Raw genomic sequence first — 12,214 nt, 5'->3', positions numbered from 1 at the left:
CTAAGGAGCACATTAATCATGTTCCTGGAGAAGTGACATTCAACGAGACTCCAACTGTGGCTGACAAAATAAAGTTAGAGCATTGATTCCCCTGAGTGCCATTAAGGTGTCCCTCCGGAGCTGCTCCCGGCTTTATAAGTCTCTGATAGTGCAGACTCATAACCCTCTCACAGTTTCCACCCCTCCGCTCAACCTATTAAAGCCACACTGGACCTAAAACACTCCAGTGCAGCTCAGTGGAACAACACACACTGTTTACTGAGGCTTCACCTTCACCCTGCAGTTTTAACCACTTCAGAGGGAAAGCAATACACAGCGATGTTGTGTACTGCCAACCCCATTCCATGGTCCTTCTGAGGAAAAATAACTCACAAAACTAAGATCCAGCTTAATCTGGGCCTTCGCTTATGTGGATAACTCTGAAAACATATATTTTTCTCTCCACTTTGGCTTTTGATCCAGACTAAGCTAGAAATTTCCGTTGCCAAAAATCGGGCTTGGATGTGAATAAAACACACAGCGGGAAGGACCTGGTTTGCGCACCACCAAGGGTGCCTCAAAGTTTTGTTTATCGAGTTGGCTTGCTCTTACTGCTTTAACCTAGTTTCCCCACAGCGACTGTGGTTACCATCGTGCCATTTTGTCCTAGTATACAATTATCTGATGTCCAACAGAGTATTACATCAAGGACATCTTTGCCTGTACCATGCCCTGTGTCTCTATTAACCAGTTCCCTCTCACCTTGGGCTCTTTCTGTAAGCATTCATTCAATAATTCTAAGTGTAGCTTATATTGCAGTACAGATGTTGTCATCGAAATATCTTTGTTTTTTTCCCCCACCATATGACTGCACAGGTATAAAATAGTGACTTTATTAAGGAGCCAAGGTTAAGAAGCCATGTCTGGGAGAAAGGTAAGTTCTTACCAGATAAAGGCAGCACAAAGAGCAGTGGCGCACCACATCCACCAGACTGCTGGTGAGCTAGGGCGGTGAGTGCTGTAACACTGTGATAAATGGGTAATGAAGGGCTTTCAGCAGGCACAGCAGGATTCTGCCACATATCTCTGTTCCCTGGGCTGTCACATTCAGACCCTCAATCAACAACCACTGTTTATCAGAAGATTAGTCCTTCATTGTGGAGTACAGCCACATCGCTCACATGTCCGCCTGGGTTATCGTATGCAAGAAGATTACATCTGTTGAAAGTGTACATAGTCAGAACATGAGACAGATCAGTCTAAGCTGCAGCAGTACAAACTCTAACAACAGCAGGGGCCGACTGGGATAATGATGTCAGACAAGGCCAATTTTCATACTCACTCCAGTCACAACAAACCACATACACTGTTGAATTATTTTTAATGTTTACTGTTTACTGCCAGTATCTTTGACTTTTAGTTTAAAAAACATGAAAAAGCAAAGTGTCCTCAGTTTCAAGAGTTAGTCGATTGCACATCCATAATTAAGGAATAACAGGAATAAATATTCATATATTTTTTGCTCTGGTAGCTCTGAGTTACTGGAGATACTTCCACCTGACAGAAAAGAGTAAACTGCTCTTTATTTTCCAGATTATTTTCATGCAGTTGCATTTTATGCTTACATACTGTAGCATAATTAAGTTTTTTTTAAAACATAGAATCAACTCAAGAAAGGTAGGCTATTGTTATATGACATGCTGAGGGCAGCTCTGCCAGTATGTTTTTTCTATTTTGAACACCAACCATGTCCCCTTCTTGTGTAATTTTATAGCATTTATCATCACTTTCCTCCCCGCTTTTTCTCTTTTCATTGTGCTCCCTCTCAGCTCTACCTTTTCTCTTTCTCTCGGTCTCTCCCCCCTGTAATGTCCATTTCTTAACCACACTGTGGCCACTCACACTCCACACACTGACTGACCATAATGTTGATGTGAATGTGTGTCGACTAATTGCCTGTAATGACAGGAAGAGATTATACTGGCGTGGTAAAGGCAGGGGGGCTGACGATCTACAGTTCTGAGGGCCTAGCTGCCCTGATTCAGCATTTTCATCACTGGCTTGAATTCTCCAGGTGCTCCCAGGAGAATGACCAGTCCAGGCCTAAACTACAGGCGTTTAGTTTTCTAGTTTCAGCAGCTGAAAATGAGCTTTCTAATCACAGGTCCTCCTTCCGTTACTTTACTTGAGTCACTGACACAACAAGGTGTCATGCTATACTTAGCTTACAAGGCAGGGTTATGGCGTGTGAGCCACAGAATAATGAAAGATTTTAGGTACAATCTGATCATTAGCATACCTTTTATTAAGGAATCAAATAAGCTTGCATTTAACCGATGCATTGAAATTGAAAAAAATATTTAGATTTATCTTTACATCTACAATTTAATCATTCTTTGGCCTTTATTCCCCTTCATGTTCTGTAATCATATTAACTCACTATAATTAAAACATTGTATCTATAAATTCTGGTGGGACACTCAGTGAAAGCCATACCAGAACACATCAAAGTGTGTTATTGCTCTTTATTCCACTGTCACTGACCACTTAGTGAAAAAGTTGTGGTTCATTTAACCAGGGAAGGTTAACAGGTATCATAGCACATATACAGTTGCTGTGCTTAACAGCAGGTTAGAATGGCACCTATGGACCTGGACTATGTTTGAGGTTCCTTGTACATTTTGTTATGGACATCTGCCAGTCAACCAAATCAGTCAGTCGTTTCGTGGCCACAGGCCAACATTTACCGATAGATGCAGTCTGATATAAGTTCAATAGCAGCATCTTTGCTGATTGATTTTTTATTAATTACTCTCATTAATTCCAAAACGGTAGGGTGCACGTACGGTACATCTTTTAGGATGAATGAAATGAACCAAAAAAAAAAAACTAAACTAAACTAAACTAAACAGAAAACGGCTATTTCATAAAATCAGATAGTAAAAATCAAAGTGATGCTGATAGAAATGAGTTTCCAGTCCAGTCTTTGAAGAACATCCAAAATTAGATTCATGTCTTTGGGCAAATTATTCAAGGCAAACCCTTTTAATCTTTAGTACATCTGTAGCATCTATAGTACCTCTGAAACAGTACAAGATCCTACACTGTATCTCTCATTACAGTGTTTCAACTTAGAGAATAACTTAACACCAGGCTTAAAAAGCAGTGTTTCATTACCCTCTCTGAGTCAGAGAGGGTAGTTTGAGGATTGTTTCAGCTCTGATCACACCCAGCATCACCTCAGGGTGTGGTCAGATGCAGTCAAGGCATTAAATTAATTCAATTAAGTTTAACAGTTTGATCATCTTCATCATTTCCTTTGTACTGTATTAAATTAAATGTAGGTCAAAATGGATTTGCAGATCATTGCATTCTGTTTTTCTTCTTTTAAACAGGAGTCTTTCTTTGCTTTACAGAGCATCCCAACTTTTTTTGAGTCCAGGTTGTATTCATATGTCTGAATTTAGAGGAAATTCTATAAAAATGAAGCACAAGACACGTCAAATATTTTTCATTTGATCGAATGAATCTGTATAAAAAGCCATCTTGGGTCGCAGTAGATAGCTCACGACTCAATTTACACCATATCACATACAATATCTTTAAGTCAGAAGACAAGAACAATTCTGGATTGTAACTCACAGCTTTAAAGACAGCAGATCAGTCAATAGTCTTTGCAGATTATACACGATCATGTCCCTGTTTCTGCAGAGAGCACTCTGAAAGAACATTCTGAGTAATTTCATACACTTAAATGACAGAAAATTGCCTGAGTACAGCAGATCGTTTCTGGTGTCCAATGTCTTCTCAAAGTATATTTGCCTCTCACTCAGCCTGCACACAGCTTAGACTGAGATATAACTTTATGAACATGATTTTACTTCCGAACAGTTTCTATTAGGAGGTACAAATTGAAGCCAGGTGGTCCAGACTGAAGGTAAAAGTATACCTGTCACGTTGACGCTGCACACTACTGCTCTTCATTCCTAGAAATATCAGAGCGTGTCAGGGATTATTACATGTACTATTTCTATAATAACAACCATGATATTATTAGGCTGATGTGTCAGGTAAAAAGCACTACTTACCTCCAAAGCAAGGTTGGAATGAAAATGACGGCACATAAAGAGCCCCATCATGTAAAATAGAGGCAATGCTGAATGTCATTTATCACATCAGTGACTGAGCACCATCTCGCCTGTTGTGGGTGTAAAACAGCTCCTGTTCTGCTTAGAGAAATACTAAACTTTGCCCTCCATCTCCACCGGGCAGCTAAGACCCATAGCGAATGAGATTTCCGAGAGCTATTTTTGAGGTCACTTCTGTTTGTGCGCAATTGGGTGTCTTGCTCGCCTGTTTCCTCTTAGGAAAGGGTCTGCCGGTTGCACTTTGTCTGGCGACCTCACGGTGTGTGACTGCGGGACGATGCGGGCTGTTTTAATGTGTTGACAAGCATGGACTGGAAAAGAGCTGGGCAATCCTGCAAACTGGCTAAGGGGACTAAATTATAGGGCTAATCCTGTTGGTATTTCTATCACTGCCAGTCGTGGTTTCCTGTCATCCTGTCGCTCGCTGTGTCTCTTTCTTTCTCACAGCATGTTCAGTTTAGGTTTGGGACTGCTCTAATGCAGAGAGCATATGTATCAAATACAGTCCGATCAGTGCGTTAGTAGCCCGGTGACCACGCTGATTCAGGGTTGATTTGCAGGTCAAAGGTTATCTAGATATCTACGTTTGAACTGTGCATAATTTGTATGAAAGTGAAGTTTTTAGATGTGTCTTTTCTAGCCTCCAGACTAGTTGTAGTGCTCTGTGCCATAGTCTCACCAGAACGAAAGTCACACAAAGCTGTAAAACATTCGAAGGCTGCCTCTGACAAAAAACATGATACCCATGGGATAGTTTTCTCATCAACAAGACAACAATAGAGTTGTACACTGAATGTAGCAAAAATCATGCCACTTCTACTTCTGCCACTGAGAGTGGGCCGTCATCATTTGTCTGGCTGCAAAAATGACAGAAAAACATGAAATTAGGTCATTAAATGCTTTGGTCAAACAACTAATGTTGGTGTTTTTTTCAGTTGAGAGTGGCCTCTGACAGCAACAAGGTGTCTGCTACGAGGTCATGGCAAAATCACATGGGTTCGAGTGAATAGGAAAACCACCTGAATGAGTCTGAAGCAGGAACAAAAGCATAAATAGAGAAAGTAAGAAAATTAAAAGAAGTCCTTCTGACTGAACTTTAGCTGAGCTTTATTAGCAATCAAGGTCTAGGTGTCAAGACTACAACTGTGATATTTTTTTCACAAAGTGAATGTTTTTTTTTTGAGAGTTACAAAAGCCAACAGCATTAAATGGTTATATTGAAATGTAATTCAGGTCCTTACTACAGGTTGAAATGTTTTATTCTCTTTTGTTAGTTAACATTTCAATGTGCAAGCTTTTTTTTATTTATTTAGCACATTTTAAGTAATTATGCTTTTAGAAAGTGATGGAGACAGAATTGGTCATTTCAAAAAGCGGTGGGGACATGTCTCCAGCGTCCACAGTGTGAAAGCGACACCTCCGGCTTCCAAGCATGCTGCTTCAATAAAAACATTCCACATACATAAAAGACATAAACAGGATAAGACAGCTACAGGGAACAAGACACCTCATACAGTAAAAGAGACTGCTGGAACAAAAAACACTGTTGTTAGAAAGAAATCTATAGGACAGAAACAGTACTGTTGGTTTTCATGTCCATACTATCCCTATTTTTCATGTACCATAATGATTTTAATTTATTTTTTTTATTGAAGTAGTGATAAAAGAGTCTATTCAAATGACGATGTGATACTCTGAACTTCCTCCCAGCTGACAGTAGTAGGAAAAGTTTCAATTACAACTAAATGCAGCCCTCTTAGACGTTTTGATGTCCCTAAATCAGCATTAGTGGTAGATGAACTGCCAGCACAGTCTTATTTGCATATTATTTGAAGTAGAAAAAGAACTGAATTAGGATTCACAAAAATCTGTATACATTTCATTTGTGTTTAACTGTTTGTTCTTTCTTTGTTCTCCTTGGCTGGCTGTGGGTGGCAACAGCAGCCTTTCAATATTAAGTATATCTAAAAAGACAAGAGGCATAAAGTGTGAATGAACTGGACAAATACCTTTAAAATAAGACAGTGAATCACCTCTTTTTTCTACTTATTAAAAGCCTGAAATGCAGGAATTCGGCCAGCTGTAAACCTCAGCGCCTGTCCAAAAACAATTTAAATTCTCCCTCCCTCCCCTTTTTCTCCCCGCTGCTCTGCAACCTGTAATTTCAAATAATGTGTTTTTTTCCCTTCACCATTTTTTTCGGTTCTGGATCAGTGGATAGGCTTGCCGAATGCTGCCATTGTTTACAGTCTAATTTGAGAGGGTGGATCAGTGACCTGCATCCCAAAGCAGACATTACACCATCCCCGGTGTGGAAGACGCTTGCACAGGAGGAGCACACTGTGTAACTGCCATAATCACTAAGCAGCCGCCGCTGTTTTCTCCCTGATGCAGGTAACCCAGACAACCTGACAATGTACACAAATTAGAGGCAGGCAGGAGAATGGTATGATTAATGGTTCTCAATAAGGACCGGCCCCTGAGGAAAGAGGACTGGAGCAACGGTGCTTATAAATCCCAGGGATTCTCTGAGGCAAGGAGGAGAAGTCGATCCAGGAGTGATGGGGGATGCCGCACAAAGCAATGAGGAGATGCAGGACTCCTCCATATGCCATCATACAAACTCCCCATAAAGCACAGAGCAAATTTACTCAATATGGTGCAGGCTACAGTAGCTTCATTCAGTTCATACGTTCTGTCTTACTGTAACATCTGCACAGCGTTGTTAATTTGTTCCAGGAGACTGGAAATGATTTGATCAATCTCTGCTGTGACAAGTGGGAGCAGAAGCCTACCTATCTATAACAGAGAAGTCCCATATCCTCCGCTCACTGACTTTCTGTTGAAAAGCCTTTTCTCACTTCCAAAATTGGAAGTTTCTGTGGTCTGAGCGGGGGGAACTTTACAGATTGATGCTTGAGAATATCCTCCAAATTGCAACCTGCAGTTCAGATTAAAAGATATTCTGAATTAACGCAGATGCCTGTGGTCGTTGATGTCATTTAGTGGCTGATTGGACGCGTTCAAACAGTATAAACTGATCCGCTTTTGCAGTGAGGAAACCCCTGCTTCTGTGCTGTGGACCGTTCCTCCGTTTCTCCACATCCAGGCGAAGTGAGAACAGCTCACAGCGCCAGACGGACCTGAGCGGGTTAGTGTGGACACGCAGCGGAGCGCACGACTGAGGACTCTGTACAGCGCAACTCCAACACAAATGGATATTTACGTGGCTTTGTTATCCCTTTTCTTTTTTACCAAACCAGGTAAGCACAAGCCCTGTGGCACTCTGCGATCGCAATGGGGGGGATTTTGTTGCGAGTGACACGCGCTTCTTAACGTCTTTTACGCTCTTCAGTTCGCACCTTGCGCTCCAGCATGACAGTCTCTGGACTGCAGCCTATTGTTTTGTAATTACGCGCAGTTTGTAGAGTTAATATCCGAAAACAACCAGGGTGCAGGTGAGTTAAAACAGACGACACCTTTTACCTCAGCGTGCGCGCACAGTGCGCCTGCAGCCCGTGGAGAACACAGGTGTTGGCTGCGGGCAGAGACGGAGCATTTCAGTGGGCAGCGATCGAAATAACCTGCGTTTATTTTAACTGCGTGACTTTTTCCACAACCAGCCATTTTAAGAAGTGGAATGCACATACGCAGTCACCAAGTGTGTTTGTAAAAATTAATTAGGATTTTAGTTGGGGGAAAAAAAAACTGTCCAGTTTAATCCTCTCAGCGGGCTCTGAGCTCACTGCTTCACTCAGTCTAACCTTCATTTCTCTCTCCCCTCCAGTTTTGGCTTTCGGATCAGATCAAGACTATCAGATTGATATCATCAATGAACTTGACCTGGCAAATGCCACCTATGGAATTACCCAAGTGGCGGGGCTTCACAACACCAGCAAAGCCTTCCTTTTTCGAGGTAACGCACGCACGCTGACACATTTCTCCCACATTAGTCGCGCTGCTCAAGTTCACAAATGTCTTTGTCTTCTGTGTCATGGCTGCAGCGCGCGCACACGCACGCTCTTTGTTCCATTAGTTAGTGTGAGGGGGCCACGCAGCGCCACACCTTTCGGTGTGACAGTATTAGCCGGGATGCTGAGGCAGAACACTCCGGGGAGCCTCCTCTCATAATTACTCCACATTTAATTTGTCCCAGGCAGCAGATGCTCAGGCTCTTCCTGGACTCGCTTGAGCGCGCAGCCTGTGTAGGATTTCTACAGCACTTTGACTGCTTCCAATGACATCCGGTGTTGTGTAATCACAACAACTGGTGGTTCATGGATATCAGGTGTGTTGTAGTGTGAGGGAGCACATAGAAAGTGACTGGAATTTTTAAATCCTTGGGGGAAAAGAAAAAAAAACTAAGTCCTAATAGAGAGTGAGAGAGAGAGACAGCAGTGATATGACCCTGTTGAGCCTGGTTTGAGATGTGTTACCAGCGCTAGAGGACCACTTTGCTCACTTCTCTGCACTCGGAAAAGGATTCAACAATATTTGGCTCAACTTGTTGTTTCTTGTTCTGTAGTGCCATCAGCTTCAAGCAGAGGCTGGATTATTGGAGAGTAAAAACAGAAAGAGAAGAGGGAAGGTGGGACACTGAGACAAGAGAGAAAGAGAAAAATATCCGTCCGCCTGTAAAGAGACTTGTTATTTTAGCGATGAGTTCCTTGCTGTGTGCAGAACAACTGCAATGTGAAATCTATTCATGTGTTTGAAACTTTCTTTTATTTAGTTAGTGATTCAGTGTCATTTTTTAAAGCTTTATGTTCATATTCTCGCTATGAGACTCACATTAAATTCTCACTGAAGAGTGTTTTTTTGTCTCATGACGGTCCAATTTGGTTCCAACGTGCAATAAAATACAGTTTTGGGGAGAGACACCGAGTCTTTTCTACTTTCCTGGCATGAAAATATTCAAATTCAAAGATACTGGCATAAAGACAAATAGCTTGAATCCCAAATAAGCAGCACTGGGTGTTGAGACTCATATGGCGGAGGGGTAGTGTTTTTTGTGTGTGTGTGTGTGTATGTGTGTGTGTGTGCGTGCAAGTGTGCATGTGGTTCTATTTTCTAGAGTGCTTGGCTCGGTGTGCCACTGGCTCCGTATGAATGAAGGCAGGACAGCTTGGCCGACTCTGCCGAGGTGAAGCTATCCAAGATTCAAGGCTGGAGGCCATGCAGGATACACAACCTCACTTTTTATTTGATACACACACACACACACACACACACACACACACACACACAGACACATGCCCACACACACTCCTAGTCCAAGATACTCTCCCTACGGTTCCAGGCTCCCAGGATCGACATGCAGCCGCCAGATAGTGTGGGAAACGGGAGGCTAATCCGGTGGGGAAAACTGGACCTGCAAGTGCTGGAGAGGAGGCATGTGTCGTGACCTATTTACAACCCACCCTTGTGCTGCTTTCATGGCCCTGTAACCCAGATGGCTCCAAAGAGCAGGCAAAGTTGCTTTTTACAAAGAGTCGAGAAGTTGATGCACTAATAAGTGATAGCGACAAACAGTCCATGATTAGACGTCTAGTCGGAGCTGTACAGGAGCCTCTGTGGCTGATTGGGTCAGTGATTATTCAAAATGATTTATGTGTGGTGTATGCAATCACATTGTGCACTGAGCTCAATGCCATATTTCTTCTGTTTGATTGCATAAATTGCAAGGAACATATTGTGATGCTTTTGAAAAGGCTTGAAAAAAGGGCAATGCGGTGTTCCAATTAGTGTCGATTTCACTGTGAGAGAGAGAGGAGGGGGCTCTGGCATGTGTCTTTGGCTGGACACCGGGACCAGCCTCTCCAGTCACCCAGTTAGCCAGTGATTTACAAACAACAGATGGTTTGCATTTAGAAAATAGATTTCAGCACCGCTTCTCTTACGTTTACACTAGGATGAAGCACCAGTGCTCTTCATGAAAGCCAGTTTATGGAGAGCAGACGAGAGCAGCCTCTCCTCAAAGGTCCCGATCTGGATCTGGATGTGATCCAACCTTGTGATGAAAAGAAAGAATGTGCTAATGTAATCCCCCACTGTGCACTGATAGCAGGGAACAAAACGATGCTGTTTGTATATTTGTTATACAGTAGTTGATACTGTTCATCCGCAGGTTTCCTTACATTGTGGGAACTTCTGTGATGTATTTAATAAAGTTAGTGTGTCCACAAAGCTGCTGACCTAGTTTCTCATCCTACATTGGAACCCAGATTGTCAGCCTCATTACTCAGACCCCCCTTGGTCCCAGTGTTGATTTAGATCTAAAATTCCTCTAATGGTGATTATCAGTTTGTATTGTGGTATCCCCCCGTGGGCCTGTTGACCAGCCCAGTGAAATATCTCAACTTCAATCACATGCTGGTGCTTCAATCACACAAGGTTTTCCTCATCAGACAGCGAAAGGCAGCCCAGTAGTCAGGATAAAATGTTGGCAGCTGACATTTCTGCAAACCACAAATACTTAAATTTTGTACTGGCTGCGCACTGTATTGTAATTTCTACAAACGGAAAAGGACTGGACTTCAATGTCGGAAGGTGGAGGGGATGGCTGTGGAGTTGCAGGCATCACGGCTGTCCAGCCAGGGACCACAGTATGAATCTGCATTTTAACATTTCTAAGTGTGAAACCACTGGATAGATTTGACAAAGGACCACAGTGTTCTAACATTTGTAAATTTGACACCACTGCACATCTATGGATATATTTGACGGGAAGTTTGGACATCTCCAGCCATGTTTGCGGTGACCAAAACAGATATTTTAAGCCAAACCATAACCTAGTGGTTTTCTCTTTGCCTTAACCTAAGTAGAGCATAAGCACTGCATTGTGGCATGAGAAAAAAAATAAAATAAAACAGAGCCAAGATAAATGTAAAGTTGCAACATTAAGAAATGTGCAGTTTAGCTGTTCTTTTGCAGGAACATACTTTGCCAACATTTGTTCTGTTGATCGCTTTGGCTAAAAGGCTGCTCAGTTCTTAGAAAAACATGTATAGCAATTAAAAAAAATATACAAAACAAATATTTGATTCATTACCATGAAATTTAGTGCAGACATTCTTGCCTTCCAGAGAAGGCTCACTCTGACTTGACTTACGTTCAGCTGAAAACATTTAGCCCTAGAGCCCCTGTGCATAACAAGGTAAGGCTTAAAATAGAAGTCTTCAGGGGTCCACTTGGTTGATGGTCTGAGGCTAAATTCGGGTCCTCAGTCTGGCTGTGTCCAAATTATATTCAGTTAAATTTGGTCAGGCAGAGTCCCCTTGTTGGGTCTGTAGTCGAGTACATGAAAGCAGACTTGCTTGTCAAGGCAAGATGCATCATATACATCACAGGAGAAAAATGCGTTTTTTACTCAAAGCCAGGAGTGTGAACTGTGAAATGCAGAGTGAATGGACATGTATTGAAACTCCTTTCAACTGTGATTGCTCATTTATTGGTGCCATATCATGCTGCTGTCACTTTTGGTGTTCATGTCTCCATTTGGATGTGTGCGGGCTGACCTCATTTTGAATAGCATCTAATTATCCTCTGGTCTGTTTGAACAGTCTCACTGTCCTTGAATTCCTTTCGAATCATCAGTGCTTCTCTTTTTGTAAATGTATTTATGCCTTCATCATATTGGAGTAGGTTTCCATCGGTCTGTTGCGGCCGGAAGAAGGGCCTGAGACTGAAATGTCATGTGGAGGTAATAAATGTCCATGGCAGCATTATCTGCTGTGCAGACCTTCGTAATTTTGTTATGGGTGAACCAATAGGTTATATTAAAAGTTGAACAAAGCTCTTTGAGCAACCGAGTCTGTCTTTGTTGAGCTGAGTCTCAGATATCCTAAAATGACCACTGTACAGAGGATAAAGCCTTTTGATTTAGGTAACAGCATGACCTTTTCCTTAATGCCAAACTCAGGGCACTCTTTAAATTGTTTTGCACCACTGTATAAAGATAAACATCTCGGAAGAGAAAAGTTCCTATTGTGTCATGGATCTTTCAGCCTCACAGGACTGTTGACATGGAGACTTTTCCAAGTAATATTCCTTAATTTCTTTCATTTGAAATTGCTCTCGCCTTTGTA

The 12,214-nt window shown here is 42.1% G+C and overlaps 1 protein-coding gene across 1 annotated transcript in view; it reads left to right on the top strand.

The window, feature by feature from the left end:
• Nucleotides 1–7,250: 7,250 nt before the first annotated feature.
• LOC311259594 (protein kinase C-binding protein NELL1-like) overlaps nucleotides 7,251–12,214 on the top strand; it is a 282,733-nt gene continuing 277,769 nt past the window's right edge. Inside the window, exons 1-2 of the mRNA XM_084356830.1 lie at nucleotides 7,251–7,390; nucleotides 7,915–8,043. Of these exons, the coding sequence (XP_084212956.1) occupies nucleotides 7,342–7,390; nucleotides 7,915–8,043 (178 nt within the window). The 5' untranslated portion in view covers nucleotides 7,251–7,341. The remainder of the gene's footprint in view (nucleotides 7,391–7,914; nucleotides 8,044–12,214) is intronic.

The sequence above is a fragment of the Pagrus pagrus genome (genome assembly GCF_965226575.1).
Source record: "Pagrus pagrus genome assembly, chromosome: 1".
In the NCBI taxonomy this organism is placed as follows: Eukaryota; Metazoa; Chordata; class Actinopteri; order Spariformes; family Sparidae; genus Pagrus; species Pagrus pagrus.
Note: the sequence above shows the minus strand (reverse complement) of the source record. Positions and strands in the feature narration are given on the sequence as shown.